Here is a 23142-nt window from a genome sequence, read left to right as displayed (position 1 = left end):
GACCGCAAGCTAGGCTCAGAAGGGTCATCTTGTGGGTCATAAAGGTCAGTGGAACTGCCTGGAGCAGAGGGAGGGGCCCATCTGGTCGTGGAGCCCAGCCAGGAATCAACCAAAAAATGAACTTTAAAGTGCTGTAGGGTGGGGGGTGCCTGGGTGGCTCAGTCAGTTAAGCAGCTGCCTTTGGCTTGGGTCATGATCCCAGGGTCCTGTGATCGAGCCCCCCATCGGGCTCCCTGCATGGCTGGGAGTCTGCTTCTCCCTCTCTCTGCCTGCTGCTCTGCCTACTTGTGCTCTCTATCTCTCTATCAAATAAATAAATAAAATTTTTTTAAAAAAAGGAAAAAATGCTGTAGCGTGGAGGTGGAGGGAATTTTAGTCACCAGCAAGAATCTCCTTCAATAAAAGTTGACAAATTCACTATTATAAATTAGAAGGGAAGCTTTCAGGGCGCTTTCAAAATATAAACCGCTAATCGTGCGATGGTTTGAAGCGAAGCACTCCGTTGGGGAGACCTGGGTTCTTACCCTTTCTTAGCCACCAAATCTGTGTGACCTTGGGTAGTTCCCCTCTCTGCGTCCCAGTGGCCTCAGTTATGAAACGGAGGTCGCATCGAGGCTGAGATTCTGCAACTCCGGGGGGCCGAGGCTCCGGCGTGGTCAGCTTCTGAGCCCTCCTCCTCCCCGAACCTCCAATCCCGCCTGCCCCCCAGCGAGCGGGTGGACGCGAGCCAAGAGGTCCCTTTAAAGGCTCAAGTCCCGCCCCTACTGCTGCCTCGAGCTTTCGATTGGTGACTGCGGAGAGGGGCGGGGCCAGGCGCGGGCCCGGCGGGACTGGGGGGCGGGTCCTGGGCCGGGCCGGCCCCCGCCCCCTTTGTTCGCGCTGCGGCGGGAGGTGGCTGCGAGGGTGGGAGGTGTGTGCGCGCGTGTGCCGCGCCGTGGGGAGCGGCGGGTCGCGCCGCGGGCTGTCAGCTAGCTGCGCGCCGCCGCCCGATGGCGCGAGGAGGCGCGCGGGCCAAGCCCCGTGAGGCCTCCCCCGGCCGCGGGTGAGCCCCTCGGCTTGCCGCCCGCTAGCATGTCACCTCCAGCCGCCGCGGCAGACTTCGCCAGCAGTGCCCGCGTCCCCGCCTCCCGCAGCCGCAGCCGCAGCCGCAGCCGCTGCCGCTGCCTGGGGCATCGGCCCCCAGACCCCCGCCCTTGATCCACGCCCAGACCCTAGAGCCGGAGGACCATGGCCGGCCAGGGGGACTGCTGCGTCAAGGTGGCCGTCAGGTAGGGACCGGTGGCGGGGCGGGGGTTGTGCGCGGAGGGGCTCCGGCTTTGTCTCGCGTGGGCGTGGGGCTGGGGGTCCACTCTGGAGCCCGCACCCGGGGAGGAGGGGCCGGCATGGGCCGGGCAGGAGGGTACCGTGCGCTGGACGGGCTGCCGCAGGAGATGGGCGGCCCGCGGGCTGCTGGAAGGTGGCTTTGTTTGGGTGGTAATTTCGGGCCCCTCTTGGGAGCCCTTAATGATCAGAAAATCGAATAAACAAGGAAATCCGGTATTTCACACCCAGCCCTGGCCCAGGCCGGAGCGTCTGTGTGTTTCCTCTTCACCTCCCCTTGGGGCTGCTGTCTCATATGGGATATTGGAGGGGGGGAAATTTTCCCTTCATCCACCCCAGTCGTCTAGTTCTGTGCTCTTGGTCCAGCTAGGAAGGCAGCACACCCGCCCTAGTAACTGGTTCTGCAGACAAAGATCGACTGAGAGCAGGGAGGAATGGAAGGGCTGGGGTGGTGCTTTGGCCTTTCATGAGGAGTCAAGGGCTTTTGGAGAGAGTACTGGCCCTGTCCCAAGAGGACATGGGGTTAGGGCAGGGAGAAAGCCGTGTATCTAAGGTTCTACCTCTGAGAGGGCAGGAGGGTGTGTCGCTGATACCCCATCTTCTGGCTCCCAGATAAAATGGAGGTAGGGTGGTGCATGGACTTATCTGGGACTTGCAGTGACATCCTGACAGAATTGAGGTGGAGAGAGGACATGGCTGGAGGGCTTCTATTGGGAGGGGCACACAGAGGTGTGAAGCAGGAAATCATGCAAAGTTGATCCATACATGTCCTTTGTGTTGGGTGGAGACGCTTACACCACATCACCTCTCCTTGGTTTTGTTTTGGGTTTTCTCTTTCAGAGGGGTCTGTTGCTGGGAGAGTGCCAATCTGAGACTGGTCCCCAAGGCTGGAATGATGGAGAAATACAACCATCTCTGCCCCAGGCCTATATGTTGGGGGTGGGGGGATTGGGTCCAGGGCTAGGGTGGGTCTCTGACACCAGTCTCTGGATTCCCTGGGTTGTAGGTGACCCAGATACCAAGAGTCCATGGAAGTCACTCTAGACAGGGCCAGAGATGACTATGGCAGAGCTTTCCCCTCCTGCCCTAGAGCAGATGCCCCCCCACAGGCATCTGGCCCATCCTCTGGAGCCCAGAGAGGAAGAGAGGATGGCTGATCGCAGCTCAGGGGTCAAGGAAGGGAGACTGAGGTGCCTCCCACTCATGCATCAGGCAGCCTCAGCAACACTTAAACAGCTTTGCTGGCCCTGAGCAGCCTGAGAGACAAAGAGGAGCCCTGCAGGTGCCTGGTGGGCTGGCCGGGGCGGGGCCAGGCTGCAGCTTAGACTGACACTGCAGCAGGATCCTGTGGAGGTCGAGGGAGGGAGGGAGGTAGGAGTGGTGGGGGGTAGGGGGAGTGAGAAATGTAAATATGACATCTGCAGCAGACTGGGAGAGTCCAAGTGCATCATAAAAGGGAAATGAAGCCCTGGCCCCACTGACTGTGAACCAGGGCTGAGAAGGAAGGGACTTAGGGTGCTTGCTCCTCCCATGGGGCTTTCCTTTAGTCTTACAGGAGCCAGCCAAACAAAGCCCCCTCTACTACCAGCACGGTCAGCGCCCCCCAGGCTAGGCAGGGGCATGGTAAAGTGTGGGAAAGCCCCTTGGAATTGGCACTCTGTGCAGAGCCGTGAGGAGAAGCTGGTGTGGCCTTCCCAGCACCACCAACAGAAGGTTTCTGAGACCCTTTCCAGGGAAGGGATTGTGCCAGCCCACTGCACCCAGTTCTTTGAGGGCAGTGGGTATCATCTCTGCTTCTCACTCAGATTGCTCTAGCAGGGTCCGGATGCCCCCACTCCTTGCCTCCCGTTGTTGATCTTGGATGGAGGGGTGGGGAGATTTGAACATCAAAAGAGCCAGACTTGAGGGGGTTTCTGGAAGGTGAGGGCCCAGCCCACTTGTCCCCTCCCACTCCAGCCTGAGCGCCTAGCCTGGCACACGCCAGACCTCAATGGGCAGCCGGCCGTGGAAGACAGACAATGCCTGGACAGAGCCCAGTTTCTAATCAAAGAGCTGAGGACAGGACAAGACTAGAGCTGGGGCTGGGACAGGGAGCAGATGGTGCTACAGAGGACTGAGGGGAGTACCCATGCTTTTGGATTCCCAGTGACCCCCCGTCCCCACCTCTGGAAGTCACTTGTCCCACCTCAAGGACCGGGTGGCCGGCTGGATTGGGGTATTGGAGTAGAGCATTGCTGGGAAAGGCCCAGGCTTTGGAATGGCCAGGGGCCCAACCCGGTGTCAGGCTCAGCTTTCTGACCTCCTAGAAGTCCTTTCTTATATCTAACTGAAGTGTTCTCTGAGCTCCCATGAGAATAACATGGCGAACCCTGGGTCCAACTCTTGGGAAAGGGAGGCCAGGAACGAGACCGACTTTGTTTGGGGTGTGTGTATGTGCGTGTGTGTGCGCGTGCGTGTGCACATGCATGCCTGTGTAAGGGGGGATGTCCTGGTGGGGACTGCTAGACTAGGTGAGAAGTGCCAGCCCAGGGCTCTTTGGCCCTATAATCTCCTTGGGAAGAGGATCAAAGCTGTCTGTCTGCAAATCTCCACAGGGCAGGCTGGGGCTGGGGGAGAGCCAGGGGATGAAACTTGCAGAACCTGGGGCTGTGGGATAAAGGGAGAAGGTCTCAGTGTGAGCAGACCCTAAAAGCCGTACCCCAGGCTTCCCTGAATTCTGGCCCATCTGGCCCTAAACCCTAGCTAGTTGTCTTTGCTCTGGAAATTCCCAGGCCAGCCCCTCTCCAGCCTGCCCTGTGATCCCTTTATCCATTAATCCCCTGTAGATAGGGAGTCAGCTCTCTGGGCCCAAGACTGGCCTGGAACCAGCCTCTCTCTACCTGAGGATGGGTGGGGGGGTGGTAGGGGGAAGGAGCTTTAGAAGCTGAGTTGTGCCCGGCCCCAGACTGCAACACAGACCCAGCTAATGGGGTCAGAAGGGGAAGGGGTGGCTGTTAAGAAAGGCAAGTTGGCAAAGTTGAAATTGGGGAAGGAAGCCAAGACACATGGTACATTTCCTTAAGACCCTTTCAAGCCTCCAGTTCTGAGCCCCCACCAAGAGAGGAGCCTTCCGTGGGTCCTCACCCCTCCACACACACACACCCCTATTATCTTTGCCTGGTTTCCTTAAGCTTCCTTCCTTTCTTCGGCTGGGGAGGGGAGGTCCCTCTACAGGTCCCACATCCATCTTCAGACACTCCAGAGTTGAGCAGGGGCTGGGAGCGGATGGAGGGGCACCAGCCAGGGACCCAGGGGTCAGTGTTAGATCATACTCCTGCACTCCCTCCTTTGGGCTCTCTGGCTGTAGTTATTTCTGGAGCTTCCAGCTACTTTGAAATCCTGGTCAATGTCTGTCTGCATTTTGAATCCCAAGAACTGGTGTCTTGGGAGAAACAGACCAGAGAAGACAGAGAAAACTGCGTGAAGCCGGTATATGGGTACCTTCAGAGTCCCTCCTCTGCTCTGGTGGCCCAAGGGCAGCCAGGGCCGATCAATGCCAACAGTGGCCCATGCTGCCATCTGGGAAATCGAGGCCCAGACGGGACCTCCTGTGCCTGGAGACCTGAGAATCTTAGCAGTGGCCTCCCGCTGCAGAAATAGGGCTTATGTCATCACAAGGAAGTGGAGTGTAGTAACCACAGGCCCCGGAAACCATCCCCCCTCCGCCACCCAGCCAGCCTGCAGGCCTAGCCTGAAGCTGATTGGATCTCTGCTTTTGAAACCCTCAGAGTGGGGCTGGGGTGGGGGGGGGCTGAGGAAGTGGCGGGGGTGACAGGAGCCTGGGGCCCTGACTCTTACTGCTCAGCTCCTGGGGGCAAAGGGCAGGGCTAGGGCCAGTGCAGTTCACCCATTGGCTGGGTCTTGGCGCTTCCTTTCTGTTTGTCCTGCTGGGCCTCTGATTTACCGGCTGGAGAATGGGAAACTGGTTTGTTCTTGTTTGTTCATTTGCGAAGAGCGGTGGTGTGGATGAAGTAGAAGAGATACAGCCCATCAGGTGTTGGCTCTTAAGGAGTTGATGTGTAAAATGTTTTTAAAAGTGAGCCCTAACTTACAGTGTGCCGAGGCACTGACCCTACAGTGAGTGAGTGTTAGATACAGGGAAGAGTTTCCTTCCTTCCCTCTCCTCCCCTTCCTTCCTTCCTTCCTTCCCTCCCCTCCACTCCTCTCCCCTCCACACCTTCTTCCCTCCTTCCTCTCCCCTCCCCTTCCTTCCTTCCTTCCTTCCCTCCCCTCCACTCCTCTCCCCTCCACACCTTCTTCCCTCCTTCCTCTCCCCTCCCCTTCCTTCCTTCCTTCCTTCCTTCCCCCCCCCTCCACTCCTCTCTCCCCTCCACACCTTCTTCCCTCCCTTCCTCTCCCTCCCCTTCCTTCCTTCCTTCCTTCCTTCCTTCCTTCCCCTCCCCTACCCTCCCCTCCACTCCCTTCCTTCCCCTCCCCTCCCCTCCCTCCTCCCTTCCTTCCTTCCCTCCCCTCTCCTCCTCTCCCCTCCACACCTTCTTCCCTCCTTCCTCTCCCCTCCCCTCCCCTCCCTTCCTCTCCCCTCCCATCCCCTTCCTTCCTTCCTCTTATTTATAGCAGAAAGTATCCCAGGATGGGAAGAAGACTGAACTTGGGGGTCACGAAGCACCGTGACTTCTTGAACACTTGCCCTGTGCCAGGCAGCATGTCTACACTGCCCGGTTCCACCCCACCCTACCCCACTGGAGCCCCACCAGCTAACTGATGTTGTTGCCATTGTAAGGATGAGCAAACACTCCCAGCCAGTAAATGGAGGAGTTTGGATCAGAACCCTGGGCACTCTCCCTCCAGGCACATGCTCCTCAGACTGCTGTCAACCACCTCCCGTTACTGCTTTCATTAGCCCTTTGCTGTGAGTCGCTTTGCCTCAGTTTCTCCATATGCCCCACTGCACTGGTTGCTGTAATGGCCATGCGGGAAAAGTACTTAGGAAGGCGTCCAGTGCTCTGCAATGGGGGAACGTGTCTGAATTTCCTTTTCTGGGATTGCTTAGCATAGAGCTGCCTGTTCCCCCCTCCTGCCATGCTGTTCGCTCTTGTGTTTGGGGAACTTCTCCCTTGCCAGGGGGTAGAAGTCTGCCTGTTCTCTCTTTCCTTTGCTCCATGCTGCTGCCCCTGGAATTGATTTTCCTGCCTGAGTCCCGTCTTGCCACTCTCTAGGAAAGGAAATTCTGGGGGCAGCCCATTTTCCTCTTGCTATCCCTACAAACCCCCACACCAGTCACAGGGCAGAGCCCCGGGTGTTCTGGGTCTCCTCGACTCTCATTTTACCCTCTAGACATGGCTGCCCTTTGGGGAAAGCTCAGGAGGGGTACTGAGAGGCCGCTGGGCTGGGGAGAAGAGGCAGCTTCCACGCCCTGGGAGGGGAGCCAGGCTGGGGCTGGTCAGCCTCGGCTCCAGAGGGTTACCCTTCCGTCCCTCTGGGCTGGGGGTGGTGGAGATCTGTGGGAAGGGCTGTGAAGCCCCATGGCGGGTGGGGGACCTGTGGGTGGCAGTGTCCTGAGCCCTGAAATACTCCCTCTTTACCTCTGGCTGCTCTGGGTGTGGAAGGGAGGCAGTGCGTGGTCCCCTGGCCCCAGATACCCGAGTCCCTATCCCTCCGCCTTGTGCGGTGGAAGTCCACCATCAGAGCAGTGGTGGCAGCCACTTGTCATCTCTCTAGGCTGGCTGGTCCTGCCTGACCCTGGAGTTAAGGTGCCTTGAACAGAGCCTGGGAGTGGGCACTGAGGACTGAGGACCAAGGGCCAGGGTGCTGGGGGAGAGGCTCGTCGCCCTCCCTAGCCAGCTGCTTGGAGGCCAGCCGCCTGTTGCTCTGCATTCCTCAGCAGGCGAGCATCCCCAGGGCCCGTTCCCACTGAGCTGTCCTCCACATGAAGCACATGCCACCACAGCTCTGGGCGCTCCCTGCTCAGCCCCCACTCTGCAGAGTCTCCAGTCTCCTGGGAGGTCATGGGAAACCCCTGCCAGATGCCCCGAGAAGGGAGTGGGACGGGAGAGCCAAGCTGGAACGCAGCTGAGCCGAGCTTCCCTGAGCCAGGCTCGCCCCTCACCCCGGGCCCCTGCAGCCCAGGAGTCAGACCCACAGGAGTCAGACCAGTGGCTCAGGCAGCTCCTGGCTACTGCTCACAGCAGGGCGGGCTGGTCTCTCCAGTTTAGGATGGGGCCTGGCTCCCTCCCTCAGCTTCTCCTAGCTCTGCTCCCCAGCCTCTGACCCCTCGCCCTACTCTGCTGGGCCTGCTTCAGCCTCTCAGGGGGTGTCGTGGGGCACAGCTGAGATCGTGATACCCTAGGGGCCATGAAGAAGACTCTACCTCGGGTTCCCTCCCCTGGTGGATTGCCTGTCCCTGGTTGTGATGCAGAAGCTAGTGGTCATGACTTGGATAAACTGAAAGAGAAAGTCGAGGACATCTGAAGAAAGAGTGGGGGCTGAACCCCGGGTGCCCTGAATCAATACCTCAAGGCATTGTCTTGGAGTGTCCATACCCTTGCCCTGTGCACTTGAGAACGTGTTTGGGGGCAGAAGTCAAGCATAAGGGGTTGACAGACCCATTTCACCAGATCTGCTAGGGCCTCATAAACCCATGCTTTTCGACCCCACAATACAAAGCCTCCTTGTTTGGGGGTCTTTTCCCTGAGGGCAGTCTCAGGAGGACTGTGCTGGGGGGAGTGTCTTAGAGGCCAGGAGAAGGTCCAGTGACAGGGCGACAAGACCCTCTGGCTATCCCAGGGCTCCCGTGTCTCCCCACTGTATCCCTGCAGCTAAAAGACCCAGCACCCCACACTGGGTCTCCCCACTAGAGAGGAGTAGCCTCTCTGGGAAGATGCCTTCTCTGGGCTAAGTCAGCTAAAAGGCCCCGGGTGTCTGGGAGCCAGACTCCCCTGAGAGAGCCGGGATTTTGCTTCCAGCCGCCTTCCCCAGAGCTGGCAGGCTGCCAGTGGGGAGGAGGAGGAGCGGATGCTCATTAGAGTGGGGGTGTAGACGCCCTCTTTCTGCTGCTGGGGAGAGTTGCCTTCCTCTGGCAGGCAAGCAGCTCCTGGGTTCTTGGCTCCGTGCTTCTCCATGCTCTGGGCCTCCACTCTCAGTTCTACAAAACGGGGGAAATGCTTTCCCGACAGAGTGCTCATGGCGCTGCTGGCAGCTGTCGGTAGGATCAGTCCAGGGATTCTCTGAGGGGATCATTTTTCCCCAGTGCAACCTCCCTCCTGCCCTGGTGCGGGGCTGCTCAGTGGAGGCAGCCGGATTGGGCAGGGGCAGGCTTGGCTTGCATTTCATTTCCACCATTACAAATGGCGTGACTTTGGGCTGGTGAAATTTCACTTTTCCCAGCCTCAGTAAAATGAGGCGAATGCCCCTTGCTCCCCAGGGCTGTTATAACTCATTACATGTGTTCCTGTATGCATATGAGCTTGACACATAGGTTCTCAAAACATGTTAGGTGTTGTCCTGATCAGGGGTGGAAAAAGCACAGAAGCAGCAAGAATGGTATCGGTGACTATGATTTCTCAGGAAAAAGATTCCCAAGAATCCCAGGCTCCCCTTGCCCCCAGCTTAGTGAGCTTTGCAAGCAGGAAGTTCTTTTTGCTGGTTTATCTAAATCCCTCCTGCTGTAGCTGAGTTCCCCTTTGATCTGTCACTGATGAGGAAGAGCTGGTCCCTGGCAGGTCACAGAGTGGCTCAGTGACTCAGTGTGCCAGGCAGACTGGAGGTCATGGCGCTCCTCTCTGTGTCCCCTGCTTCTCTGCCTACCCACCCCCCCAACTTGCGCACAACAGCTCAGCTCCAGTTGAGCCTGGGAGGCTGGAGCCAGGCAAACCACCTGGGGTTGGGCAGAAGGAAAGTCATGGAATCTGGCCAACCTCAGGCTTGGGGGCAGCGCACTTAGGGACCAGGGAGGGGATGAACTTCCTCATTTCTCTGTTTCTCCTTGGGGCCGTTACACTAGCCTGTGGGAGCTCCTTTTCAGGATTCCAGAAAGGTACCAAGGGTCCTGTAGAAGAAAAGGGCAGAGAGGCTTCTACCCCCCGGGCTTCTTCCAAAGGGGCTGGTTATCATGGTGTTTTTGGCCATTAGAGGGGTGATTCCAGCCTAAGTCCCTGGTTCTTCTCAAAGCCTTTGAGGGAGAGTCTGGTAAGAGGTTGTCTCCCAGCCTGGAAGTCCCCAAAGTGCAGATTACTCACAAGTGGGCAGCTAGCTGTGCGTGCTAGTTCTCTCCAGCTCTCCCGGGTTGACTCTTTGGGGCTGATGGCTGGTAGAGGTAATCTTCCTAGAAGACCTTCTTATTAATACCTATGTGACCTTGAACCCAGTTAATTTCCTCTGAACTCTCCTTTGTAAACTAGGAACAAGAACACCCCCATTAGAGTGAAATGATTTGTGTAATGATGTAGCGCGCAAAGCTTCGTAGGCACAGAGTCTAGCAAAAAGGCAGCCTTGCTCTGTATGTGTGGGAACTTACTAACTGGGGAAGTTGAGTAAGCAGAGCTGTGAAGGGGTTCCAGGGGCTAGCAAAGAAAGGCGTCAGGAATCACAGACCTCTGCAACAGTTCTTGGGTATAATGATACCATTATTTTAATATCACAGCTTGTGACCTCTCAGTGACAAAACTCTTCGAAGAGGAAAGGCCTGGGGTTGCACCCTTAGAGCTCCGGGAGCTCCTAACTAACTGGGGGACAACTCAAGAGCCCTGGGAGAGGCCTTAGCCGGCTGATTGGGTGTGACTAACTTCACCTGAGACGCTGAATCCACCCTTAGGAGCCCAAGGTCATTGAGCGGAGCCCCTCGGGGGTAGTGATTGGCTGGCTTTCTGTGACGTCACCGAGGAGGGGTTGGAGTGAGGGAGTTAGCCCCATCCTCCTCCGTCCCCAGCCCTCCAACCCGCCCGGCGCGGGTCGGGTTTGGGGCTCTGGGCACGTTACCCTCGCAAAAGGAGTTGTTCTCCTTGGCAGACCTTCAGCGCCCCGCAGGGCCTGCCTCCTCCCAGTCTGCTCTGTCCTCCCCTTCCGCCCCGTCCTCCTGGCTTCCCAAAGAGCTGTGGAAGCGCCGAGCTCAGCTCTTCCCGCAGCGCCTGGCTCGGGTTCGCGGCCTTTGTCCCGCCGTCGCCGCCCGGGCACCGACGGGTGCGGGGCCGGGCCCGAGCCGTCCGCGTGTCCCTCGGCCCGGGTGCCCGCTTCTCCGGCGGTGGGGGAGGGATAGGAAAATACCCACATCACACCAGCTCCCGCTCAATTGTGGGCAGAGGAAGCTCAGCAGCTACGCGCCCGTGCCAGATCCTGCCTCTGAAAAGCCCTGGGCCCTTTCTCCTCGCTCTCGCGCCCGCTCCCACCGCCGCTCGGGCTGCGGGTTGCCAAGTGGCAAATAGACCGGGCTCTGTTCAGGGAGATTCCGGGAGCCTTTCTGCGCGGGGCTGGCCGGCCCGCCCCCTTCGCTCCCGGCCCAAGAGACAGAGGGTGGCTTTGCAGGCGTGAGGCTTGGGGTGAGATTCTGGAGGGCCCTGAACAGAAATGATACTGGGTGTGTGGTCGAGCTGGCGCGTGGGGCCACAGTTTGCCGATTTGAGTTTTTCCAATATTAAATTATAATTTATCTTGATTACTGAGTGTCTTTGTACCCCGTGAAGTTTTGAATCTGTGGCAAATACCTCACCTCGTCATAGTCCTGGGTCTGGTAGCTCCTGGGATCTGTAGTTTATTTGAAAAACCCTAGAAACTGGTTTCCAACCCTGACCACCCCTGTCCGTCCCCCCCCCCCCCCAGGCCCCTAGGAAGGACCAGGGCTGTAGTGGTTCCCATCCCTGCCACCCTGCCCTAATTTAAAAGGAAGTGGCCACCTTCCCCGTATCCCCTTATCTGGGATGCAGTTGGGCTGGCTGAGGCCTCTGCTACTTTGAGGGCAACCCACAGAAGTGACCTCACCCAGGGTGGGGCCAGGAGAGGAAGCTACTGGAGGGGAAGGTGATGGAATTCTTAGAAAGTTAAAACTGGGAAGAGATCATCCAGGTCATCCAGGACTTAGGAGGATGCAGCAGCTCCTCGACAAGAAGAGGGTGGGGGCAGAGGCTTGTCCAGGACCCCGGACTTGATCTCCCAGCCCTCTGGTCTCCTACCTGTGGAGTGTGGGTTTGAATGCTCTGCTGGGCAGGCAGGGTGTGATGGAGTGAGCCCCAGGGCACACTGTCTGCCCCTGCTGGATGGCAAACCCTGAGCACATAGAGCAGGATTCCTTCCAGAGTGCCTCCCTGGCTCTGGCGGTGGTTCTGTGGGAGGAAGCTTATCTGTCCATGTGGGGATGAAGATTGTCCTGGGCCGGAGGTAGCTGGAGAAGCAGAAGAGCCTGTAGGTTTCATAGGCAGACCAGGAATGGATGCCCATCTTCACAGTATTTACTGTGTGTGTGTGACTTTAACTACTTCAAGCCTCAACTTTCCTCTCTGAAAAATGGGCATCAAAAGCCCTAGCTCACTGCTAACTTAACTCACTTAAGTGAGTTAGTCTATGGCAGGTGCCTGGCCCAGCTAGCTCATGGAAAGCACACATAAAATCTTAATTCTATTTTTCTTCTACCTCCAGTAACCTCCAGTTACTCATTCAAGTCCCATTCCTGGGACTAACACTCTCCCTCATCCAGGTCAGTTGCTTTGGGAACTAGTGACTCTTAGCTGAGCCCATGTCCTTGGTTTCCTAGTGGGTACCTTTCTCTCTGAGTAAGCACCCTGGTGCTTTGCGTGGGCCAGCATGGGGTAGGGGGGGACCCTCGCTGTAAATGTGTTGGGCCTCATGCCCCAGGATGAGGGCCCCGGGATGAATGCCTGACTGACTGCACAATTCCCGGACCCTAAAGTTCTGGAGCCCCTCTTCTCCATCATCCTTCCCAGACTGCTCTTCTCCCGCTCTCTTGCTCCCGGCAGGTGGGCTCCCCCTTATTCTTGGGGCTGGCTGTTGCAGGAGAAGCAGCCCCTCTCACGGACCGACTCTGCCAGGCAGAGCTGCTGCTCCCCCTCCCCTGCTCCCACTGTCTCCAGGGATCTTGATTTGATTTCCTCCAATCACCAGCATTGCCATCTGACTGGGGTAATTAAATGGTATTTGAATTGGATCCAGAAATCCTATCACAAGCAGCCCACATGGTAGGGAGGGTGTCTTCTGGAGTTGGTGCTGGCCAGCAATGCTGGAAGCTCCTCAGAGCTTTCCCTGGCCAGACCCTTGGTTCACCTGGGAGCACCTGGATGCCCTGGGCAGTGAGTATTTGGTCCTGGGTCCCGGAGGCCTGGGGGTAGAGCCAGCTCTGAGGACCAGAGCTCCAGCTTCCTACCTGGCGCCTTGTGTGCAGGGCCACGCCCCCTCTGGAGTTGCTGCCTGCTGTCTCCCTGTGTCTGTGAGCTGTTCTATCCCCCAGGCCCCCTGAGCCCTGCCCTTACTGACACAGTAGCATAGAAATAGCAGAGAGGTCGTGCACACGCTGTTCAAGCCCCGCTCTGCCCCTTACCATCTATGACTGGCTGGGCACTGTCTCATTTCCTCCCCTACAAACCAGGATCGTAGCATTCACCACCACAGGTGTTCTCTTGAGGATCAAGAGTCAGTATATGTCAGTGCTTAGACACCCCCGGGTATGTAGTGAGTGCGAATTTGTGTCAGTTGCCACTACTAGAGGTCGAAGTAGGAGAACTGCTGGCCCAGACCTCTTACTGGTGAGTCAAGTTTCTGGTCTGTGGGTTCCAGAGAGAATGAGCAAGAATGAGCTGCTCCCTTTCCAGTCAGAAACCAGTTCAAGGGGACACCGAGAGGCTTCGCTCTAATTTCAACTTGATCCAGAACAACTGGAGAGCGTGCATGAAGGTGGTGACCCTCCATTCCTGTCAGCCTCAATGAGAGAGAGCCATGGACCTGTGAGGACCCGTTGACACCTAAGGGAAAGCACTTGCGAGGAAAACCCAGTCTACCATCTACGGTGTGGACTTGGCCTGGTGTAGCCAACTACCCGCCCCCCACGCTCCCCTGGGACGTACCCCCTCTTCAGTCCCCTTTGGCCCTCTCGCAGCAAAGTGCAGGCAACAGCCTGAGGGGAGCACCTCTCCTGGCCTGAAGCTCTGAGTGGGCCTTGGGGACTGGGGCAGCCCCAGACAGGGACAGGATGGCGACTTGGTGGCCCTTGCTCTGTGGCGAGGTCCCCCTCGGCCCTGGATGCATGCTGGCCTGGCCCTCTCACTCTTTTCTTCTCTTGGTAAATGTTGGCTTTGGGAAAGGGAGCCTGACAAGCAGCTCATTGTGAGTGCCTGGCTGATAGGGCTGGCTTGTGTGAGCCCATGAGCATTAGCGCCTAGTACTCCCCCCCACCTCCCCTTTTACTTTAGGCATTTGGGAAGTGCTTTTCTGCCTGTCCCTACAGCGCATGCTCACTGGCTCAGGCTTGGTTGCCATGGGGACCTTGTCATGGCAATGGCTGCTTAGAAGAGGGAGAAGAAGTGGCTGGATGGAGATAGCCCTATCTATGGCCGGCTCCCACTCAGCCCTGGTGCCACTTTCCTTCCTCTTGTAAGGGAGCCCCCCGGGAGCTGGGGTCGGACCCCTCCCATGGCTGACCTTGTGTCCCTTGTTGGGGTCCCCGCCCTTCTAAGCTGACTTTTGGCTTGACCTGGTCTGGCCCCCTTGGCTCCTGGAGAGGAACGAGAGCTGGTGCCTGAGAATGTTCTGCCAGGCTCTGGCATCTTACAGGGGGCTCCGCAGCTGGATGTAGGCCTTGGCAGAAGCTGTGGTCTGCTCTTTAATTCAGTACTGGGGGGGTGGGGGCAGCCAGGCTTATCCCTCCTGTCCGCACCCTGGTGTTGAGCCTTACCTCCCAGAAAGAGGCAAGCTGTCTTCTCTTCCTGATCTTTGGGACACTGATTTCTAGGGCTCTCCATTCAATCAGGTGTGTGGGGGGCGCTCTGATGTCAGACCGGGGGGTTGGTTCTGTCAGGCCCCCCGGTACAATCTTGGGCAAGTCACTTAAACTCTGTCAGCCTCCATTCTCTCATCTGTAAAATTGGGCAAATAATACGTACCTCACAGATTTATAGTGGAGAAGACATGAACTCGTTTACGTAAAATACTTTTAACCCAGGTCCCCCATACGTAGAGCACTTGAAAAATGTTAGCAACTCAGTAAATGTTTGGGTGGAGTAGATATTAGTCTTGCTCTTATTATTATTGTATTGTTACAAAAGTTGCCTTTGTCCTCTGGGGAGGCTCCTAAGCTTCCTTCCTTCTCTCCAGCTTGTGGGGGCTGGAGGGGGCCTGGGGACGTGGAAGCTTGGCAGGCAGCGTGAGGGTGGAGGGCTGCAGCGGTCCCCGGCTGGCCGGGTCTGACCCAGGGCTCTCCCCTTCGCCGGGCAGGATTCGGCCCCAGCTGTCAAAGGAGAAGATTGAGGGCTGTCACATCTGTACCTCTGTCACCCCCGGGGAGCCCCAGGTCCTTCTGGGGAAGGACAAGGCCTTCACCTATGACTTTGTCTTCGACCTGGACACCTGGCAGGAACAGATCTATTCGACCTGTGTGAGCAAGCTCATCGAGGGCTGCTTCGAGGGCTACAATGCCACAGTGCTGGCCTATGGGCAGGTAAGCCGCCTCCGCTCCCACAGGGGACCCCTCCAACCCTTGTCTCCCCAGCTGGTGGGAGAGAGCGCCCCGTCCCCTTTCAGACCTGTTGAGATGGTGGTGCGGTTCTTTCTGTTGTCCCAGCGTGTGTCACGCTGCTAGTTATCGGAGGAAGGCTGTCCCTCCGAGGAGACTCCCCCAGGGTGTGGCTTTGGGACCAGAAGGGGTGGGTGACCTTGGAGGGGAGGTACATGGTAAGGGAAGTCCACCTGACCTGGGGTCCCGCCCTTGCCGGTGGTCCCCCCGAGGGTGCTGACCCCCTCCTTCCATCCATGCCGATGCAGACAGGGGCCGGGAAGACATACACGATGGGCACCGGCTTCGACACGGTGACATCGGAGGAGGAGCAAGGCATCATTCCAAGGGCCATAGCACACCTCTTTGGGGGCATTACCGAGCGCAAGCGGCGGGCGCAGGAGCAGGGTGTGGCCGGGCCTGAGTTCAAAGTCAGCGCTCAGTTCCTGGAGGTATGTGGCCTTGTGGTGGGGGCAGGAGGGAGATTTGGGGGACAGCAAGACCATGGAGTTTGGGCTTACCCTCAGGACAGTGGAATGAGCCTAGGAGAGCCCCGGCAACTTCTCCAGCTGCTGAGTACCCTGCTGCTGGAAATACCCAAGCAAGAGCTAGAAGACCGCTGGGTGGGACACTCTGCAGAGGCTTCCTGTGTTAGATGGGGCTTGAGTTACTGAGAACCGTCAAGATCTCTTCAAACCCTGACTGACTCTCAGCTCTGACACTTATTAGCTGTCTGTCCTCAGGCCACTGCACGATGGCTGTAGTATCTCTTTCCTTACAGGTGTTGTGAGAATGGCACGGAAGCACGTGCCTGGCACACAGTGAGAACTCTGGTTCCTGCCCATCCTCTGGCCTTGGCCAGTTTGCCTCAGAACAGCCTGCCCTACCCCTTTCTGGCTGAGGTTCTTACGGACCCTCGGAGTCTTCTCTGACCTCAGGGCAGGGAGGTCCTCCAGAAGGCAACTGGTCCTGCCTCTCTCTGGGAGAACGTCTTTGTGCCAAGGCCAGGCTTTTGACATCTGGGGACTTTGCGGGTAGAGGGAGGAGTCTTTGGCCTATCACGGGGCCTCTCAAAAAGGTCTCTAAGAAAGCAGGTTTTCCTGGCTACTTGTCATGAAAGCCTGACTTGACCAGGCTCCTCCTTTAGGACACTCGAACCAGGTAGCTTCAGTTCTCAGCATCTGAAATCCCAACCCAGTGACTCCCTGGGTTCTGGGCCATTTGCTGGGGATGGGACTGTCCTGAGCTCTGACTGTACCCAAGTTGTCCTCAGAGGGAGAGGTGTGGCTCCAGCCCTCTTTAGGGCTTCCGTGGCCCACCCTGCCCACTGCCCCACTGTGACTCCTTCCTGGGCACTAAGAGTGGCTTCTTTCCCTTTAGGGGACCCTGTATTTCAGACTGGAGAGTTTTTCCTTGTCCTCCTGGACTTTTGCTTCTGATAAAGTGACTTCCTGTGTGTATGTGTGTGTGTGTGTGTGTGTGTGTGCGCGTGTGCACACGTTTTCTACTGCTGTGTATCTTTATAAGCTTTTCCATCCCTTTGTTTTCTTCTTTTCTCTATCCTATTGCCATGGGGATCCCCAAAAAGTAGGGCAGTGCCTAGAAAACTCATGCCGAAGGGTGAATCACAAGGGGTTAAATGATGCCAGTGCGTCTGTCTCAACAGACAGACAGACACCATGGCACCCACATCTGCACCAGTCCCTTCCGTTTCCCCTTCCCCTTCCGGTGGAGTATTTCTGTCCCTTTGAGGCATCAAAGCCTCGGATGTCGGATGTCGGAGGGCTGCAGCCCGCCCCTCCCCCACAGGATTCTGCTGGCTGCTGACCAAGCTGCCCTGTCCCTTTTCCCCACTCCCGAGCCTCTGCTCTCTGCCTGGGGAGTATCCCAGCCCTTCAGCAGGTGAAGCTGTCCCTGCCGGTGATTCCACACAGGAATCTCCAAGGCTGAGACCATGTGAAATAAGGTGGCTACTCCTGGCCAAGCCACCTCCTCCCCCCATCCAGGTGATCTCTCCAGACTCTCTCCAGGGATACCAGTCCCCAGTGGCAATGCTCTCAGTGCCCACATTGCTCCCCTACTGGGAGATTGTCCTCACCTCCAACCCCTAGGGACCATCAGGATTGAAACACGCTCAGCTTGTCCCCTCCCTCATCCGAAACCATGTCCCCACCCCTTTCCCCAGCCTAGCAACAAACATAATAGTCAGCCTGATTGATTTATGGTCTTATCTTCCTCATCTGCACCTAGGACCTGAGTCCCCTTGTCCCTTTAGATCGTTAGTCCCCTGACAAGACTGAAAGCTGCTGAATGCTGGTTCTTTGGGGAGGGAGTGGAAGCATTACCTCACTATATAGTTCAGCCCAGGACCCAGCTGCCCTCCAAGGGGACCAGGGTCTGCAAGTTCGTTTCCCAGAGCCTCAGTTTCCACATCTGCAAAACAGAGCTTGTTTATAAACCTGGGAAAGCCCCCTTGGAGGCCCTGCACCACATGTCGCATGCACCCAACAGCCATTTTCGCCCCCGCACAGCTCTACAATGAGGAGATCCTTGACCTGTTTGACAGCACCCGTGACCCTGATGCCCGCCACCGCAGGTCCAACATCAAGATTCACGAGGATGGGAATGGTGGCATCTACACCACGGGTGTCACTTCCCGCCTCATCAACTCCCAGGAAGAGGTGAGCACCCACCCAAAATCCAGGCCAGGCAGGGCCCGGCTCCAAGGCTCAGCTCATGCCCTCACTTGTGCCCCCTTCTGCAGCTGATCCAGTGCCTAAAGCAGGGGGCCCTGTCCCGCACCACGGCCAGCACCCAGATGAACGTGCAGAGCTCGCGCTCACACGCCATCTTCACCATCCATGTGTGCCAGATGCGCGTGTGCACCCAGCCGGACCCCGTAAGGAATCCATGGGGGCTCGGGAGCTGGTGTAGTGGTGGGGGGGCTTTTCGGGGGGGGGGCAGAACAGGAGGGGCCCATGGATCCAAAGCTAGCAAATTAGGGGTTGGGGTTTGCTTTGGCCACTTGTGGATTTTTCTTTCTCTTTTTTCTTAAGCCTCAGTCCCCCAACCTGTACAATGGGATAACCATACCCCTATGGTTGTGAGGCTTGCATGAGAATCGGGCATGTGCAAGTACTGTGCACACTGTCAGATGCTGTCATGTGCCGGGGAGGGGGAGGGGCAGCCTGCCCTCCCAGCCCCGAATCCCCCCCAGATGGCACTCCTGAGGGACCAGGACTGAGAGCCGAGGAGCTGCAAGGCCAGGTGAGGGCCAAGTACATCAGCTGCCAACTTCTGCTGCAGGTGAACGAGGTGGTGACCGGGCTTCCAGAGGGCACCGCTCCCACCAGTGAGTATGAGACGCTCACTGCTAAGTTTCACTTTGTGGACCTGGCTGGCTCAGAGCGGCTGAAACGGACGGGGGCCACCGGCGAGCGGGCCAAGGAGGGCATCTCCATCAACTGCGGGCTGGTAGGCACTCTGCAGGTCACCAGCCCCAGCGGCCTGCACAGCTCAGACCCTCTCCAGACCCTCCAGGCCCACGGCTGCCTTGTCCTCCCTATGCCTCTTGCTGGCTACTAGCCAGCGCACCCATATATCCCTATTATTAGGCATTTGGTCCTCTGTCCTTCCCCTTGCCCCCAACCTCTTGAGTTCTCAAACAATCACATCTGCACATAAACCCTATCAGGGAGCTTGAGGGCTGCTGGGTCATCAAGGCAGGTAAAGATGGCTCAGGCTGTCCTGTGTCCACTCCCCCTGTCCCTGCGTGTCTCTCAAGTGCCAGGGTCTGTCTCCCACAGCTGGCCTTGGGCAACGTGATCAGCGCCTTGGGGGACCAGAGCAAGAAGGTGGTGCACGTGCCATACAGGGACTCGAAGCTCACTCGGCTCCTCCAGGACTCGCTGGGGGGCAACAGGTACCCTACAGCCAACATCCAGGGAAGGGGCAGGGGAGGCAGGACCCTGCTGGAAAATCCTGATGAGGGCCTGGTGGAAGAGGAGGCCTTCCTACTGCAGGCTGTGGGCTTGGGAGACAGGAGCCTTGAGATGCCATATGACCTTTGGCTAGTATGGTCAGACTCAGTTTCCCTGTCTACACAGCAGGGAGAGATAGTCTTGAAGTGATAGAGCCCAAATGAAGTAATGGATGGAAGCCACTAAGAAAATACAGAGCTGTGACCAGCAGGGATGTATCACACTGCCGGCTGCCTTCACTGTGGGTCACCCTGTGGCCAGGTGGTCCAGAGTCCCATGTCCCAGGTGCTTGCCCTGGTGAATGCCCAGGTCCTTAGGGCATTAAGGCAGTATGGGAATGTGTTGGGAGCAGGAGCTATACCCTGTAGCAATGCTTCTGGGGGCTGGGCTGAGTCCCTCGCACCTCACTCTCCTACCGCACCCCTCCAGCCAGACCATCATGATTGCCTGTGTGAGCCCCTCAGACCGGGACTTCATGGAGACGCTCAACACACTCAAGTATGCCAACCGGGCCCGCAACATCAAGAACAAGGTGGTGGTGAACCAGGACAAGACGAGCCAGCAGATCAGCGCCCTGCGGGCCGAGATTGCTCGCCTGCAGATGGAGCTGATGGAGTATAAGGCGGTGAGCACGGTCCCAGGCACGGTGGGCCCCAGTTCTTCGGCGCACCCCCTTCCTCGCCCTCCGCTCCTCCCATTCGCTGCTTCCTGCGTATTGACTGTATGTCGGCCATGATGGGGGGCTCACCTGAGTGAGTTGAGCACAGTCAGAGCCCCCAAGGTTTTAGCACCCTAAGAGAAAGGAGGGCACTCAGCTGTTCCTTAGCTCTGATGCAGAGGACAAATGCCCTGCCTGGTGTTTTCATGTCCGCTGAATATGCTGCATTGGACCATATGAGATTCCTAGGCTGGGGTGCAGAATCAGAATAATCAATGGGGACCACATGAGCCGTCTAGTGTGTCTGGGGGCAGGGCAGAGGAGAGAGCTGGCCCCCTTCACTCAGGCACTCTGTCAGGGGGAGACCTCACAAAGGAGGGGCCTTTTATATAGATCTTGAAAAATGAATGAGGTAGCATCAAAAGCAAGTGGGGCAGGAATTCTAGGATGCAAACACTCCCTGCGCCTGGAAACAAAGATGGGAAAAACAGGTGCTTCTGGGGAAGTGTCTAATTCCATATGACTTAGGCAGGAGTCAATGGCTACTGGTCGCCAGGGTATGAATCTGGTACACGAACAGGTTTTGGTTTGCTTGTCCTTTGTTTTAAAAGAATGCAACTTAGTTGCCTACCTTTCTAAAAATCAAGGAATTTCAGTTTTCCCTGAAAAATGTGAAGACCTAACAATATATAGTACTACGCTGGCTGGAGTGGCACACTGTGGGTCACCACAGTTGGAAGGAACCCTGTGGCCAGGTGGTCCAGAGTCCCATGTCCCAGGTGCTTGTCCTGGTGAATGCCCAGGTCCTTAGGGCATTAAGGCAGTATGGGAATGTGTTAGGAGCAGGAGCTATACCCTGTCGCAATGCTTCTGCTGACCCTTTGAGACTGAGTCTGTGACTCTGTTAGCTCTAGTCCCCACCACTCCCTGTTGTCTTGTACTCAGACTCATTTATGCCAATTGCCAGGGCCTCTTAGGGTTTTGGCCCTTGGGTTAGTACTTATGGTGATGTGAAGGTAGGCAGTGGGAAGGTAAGTCAAGGTAAGATTGGGGGTGTGTGTGGCTGGAATGGCTGGTGATAGAATTTGGGAGTTCCTGGTTGTCAGGAAGAGCCCTGGGAGACAGGAGCTGTGTTTTAGGAGACGTGGGGTTGAGTGGGGGGCTGTTTGGCGGTGCTTCCAGGAACATCATCAACCCTTCCCCACCCTGCAAGCTCTTGCCCCTGACTGCTCCCTGCCTGCCCTGCCCCTCCTCTTCCCAGGGCAAGAGGGTGATCGGGGAGGACGGTGCCGAGGGCTACAGTGACCTGTTCCGGGAGAACGCCATGCTGCAGAAGGAGAATGGGGCACTGCGTCTGCGAGTGAAGGCCATGCAGGAGGCCATCGATGCCATCAACAACCGTGTCACTCATCTCATGAGCCAGGAAGCCAATCTGCTTCTGGCCAAGGCCGGTGAGTCGGGTGCACCAGCCCAGCTCGGACACCCAATGGGCTGGGACCCCCTCTCCCCATACCCACCGTAGGATATTAGGCAAGCTGGGCCAGCCAATCAATTCACAGATCAATGCATTTATGAATTTTTTTCCAACTGACTTTTTAAAACGATTTATTTATTTGAGAGAGAGAGAGAGAGACACCAGGGGTTGCGGGGAGCAGCAGAGGAACTGAGCACAGAGCCCATGCAGGGCTCAGTCTCACAACCCTGAGATCATGACCTGAGCCAAAATCAGGAGTTGGATGCTTAACTGACTGAGCGCCCCAGGTGCCCCCCAGCTGATTTTAAACCTTTTTTTATGCCCACAAGCAATACATGAATACATCTTCCTTGCTTGGGTGTATAAAGATGAAATCCCCTCTCGCTCAACTCTCCACTCCATGTCCTCTCTACTTAGAAGCTCCATGCATGTCTTCCCACACCTTTCTCAGTCCCTTTGCTCCGAGTGTGACTATATATTCATAGGTACCTATGCACATAGGTGTGTGTGAATATATACTGCCCTTTCTTTTTCTGTGTACGGGACCATATGTATTGCCCTGTGACTTCCCATTTTCACTTAGCGTTACGCTTTGGAGATTTTTCCACTTTAAAACATACAAATCTACTTAATTCTCATAAACTGCACAGTGTTCCCCGAGAGAGGATGGCAAACACTGTCTGACAGCTGCCCTCCCTGGACGGAGCTTGATTGTTCGTCCAGCAGTGCTGGCGTATACCCGTCCCGCCGACAGGTGCTTCTTCGATGTAGATTCCTTTTGGGGAAAGGCCCACGTGTGCTACCCTATTGGGGCCCTGGTACAGGACCACCAGTTCCAAGACGCAGGTCCTCGCGTGCCTTACCTTCTGTATTGCCCTCTGCCGTCTTCCCTCCCCAGGTGATGGCAACGAGGCTATTGGCGCCCTGATCCAGAACTACATCCGGGAAATCGAGGAGCTGCGGTGAGCACCCCGGCCTATCTGGGGGCCATGGAGGAGGGCCTGGGCCGGGCAGAGCCCCGGGCAGTGCGGGCAGTGCCAGCTCTGCTGGCCCCAACTGCTGGCTCTCCCCACGCAGGACAAAGCTGCTGGAGAGCGAGGCCATGAATGAGTCCCTGCGCCGCAGCCTCTCCCGGGCCTCCGCTCGGAGCCCCTACTCCCTGGGCGCGTCTCCAGGCGCTCCCGCCTTCGGGGGCAGCCCGGCCAGCTCCATGGAGGATGCCTCAGAGGTGATCCGCCGGGCCAAGCAGGACCTGGAACGGCTCAAGAAGAAGGAGGTCAGGCAGCGGAGAAAGAGGTGAGCGGAGTGTGCCCGCGGCCCTGCGGGCTCTCTGGGGACTTGGCTGCCCACCTGCCTGTAGCCAGGAGCTGCCCTGGGGCTACTCGGGAGCTCAACCCATTTGCTCAGCCTTTTGGGCAGCCGTGGCCCACCTTTCTCTAATGCTGCTCCTTCCCCCGAGGGGAAGGGGGGGGTGGAGCCTACCCAGGGTTAGTTCTAGATTGGGGCAGCCAGATTCTCTGCAGAACAGGAACGCAGCCCCATCCTCCTGCCCTCCCTGTCACCCCCTGCCACATGGGCGAAGCTAACCTGGCCTGCCCTTCCCTCCTGGGCAGTCCGGAGAAGGAGGCCTTCAAAAAGAGGGCAAAACTCCAGCAGGAAAACAGTGAGGAGACCGACGAGAATGAGGCTGAGGAGGTGAGGGACTGTCCCCGTCCCCCCCCCCCCACATGCTTACCTTCCCCCACCCCCACCTCGTGTCCCTGCCAAGTGGGGGGAGCGCCATGACCACCTTGGCAGGGCAGGGGAGGGACTTAGGTCTGCCTCCAGTGTGGTTGACTTGTGGTCGTGGTCGTGGTGATGTCCACCCCCCAGTTCCCCCACCTCATCCCAAATGGCTGAGGCTGGCAGGGCGGCTCTCCCAGAGCGGCTTTGCCCCGGCTTCCGGGGGAGTCAGGCGGTTACTCTTTTGGGACTGGGAGTGGGCACAAGGGGCCCTGACTGCCCT

The 23142-nt window shown here is 57.4% G+C and overlaps 1 protein-coding gene across 4 annotated transcripts in view; it reads left to right on the top strand.

The window, feature by feature from the left end:
* Window positions 1–928: 928 nt before the first annotated feature.
* The window catches only part of KIF21B (kinesin family member 21B), a 48327-nt gene continuing 26113 nt past the window's right edge, over window positions 929–23142 (top strand). For 3 of the 4 annotated variants that reach the window (XR_001180080.2, XR_001180079.2, XM_004756254.2), the window contains exons 1-12: window positions 929–1268; window positions 14749–14971; window positions 15295–15477; window positions 17557–17706; window positions 17790–17924; window positions 18332–18499; window positions 18832–18947; window positions 19435–19630; window positions 20925–21114; window positions 22036–22099; window positions 22215–22433; window positions 22751–22832. Coding sequence is in view for 2 of the 4 variants with exons in the window: in XM_004756254.2 (XP_004756311.1) it covers window positions 1228–1268; window positions 14749–14971; window positions 15295–15477; window positions 17557–17706; window positions 17790–17924; window positions 18332–18499; window positions 18832–18947; window positions 19435–19630; window positions 20925–21114; window positions 22036–22099; window positions 22215–22433; window positions 22751–22832 (1767 nt within the window). In the remaining 2 variants the exon portion in view is untranslated. The remainder of the gene's footprint in view (window positions 1269–14748; window positions 14972–15294; window positions 15478–17556; window positions 17707–17789; window positions 17925–18331; window positions 18500–18831; window positions 18948–19434; window positions 19631–20924; window positions 21115–22035; window positions 22100–22214; window positions 22434–22750; window positions 22833–23142) is intronic. The other variant, XM_004756255.2, reaches the window with a different exon arrangement.

This window comes from Mustela putorius, unplaced genomic scaffold (assembly GCF_011764305.1).
Source record: "Mustela putorius furo isolate JIRA1106 unplaced genomic scaffold, ASM1176430v1.1 tig00000508_pilon_pilon_pilon, whole genome shotgun sequence".
NCBI lineage: Eukaryota > Metazoa > Chordata > Mammalia > Carnivora > Mustelidae > Mustela > Mustela putorius.
Note: the sequence above shows the minus strand (reverse complement) of the source record. Positions and strands in the feature narration are given on the sequence as shown.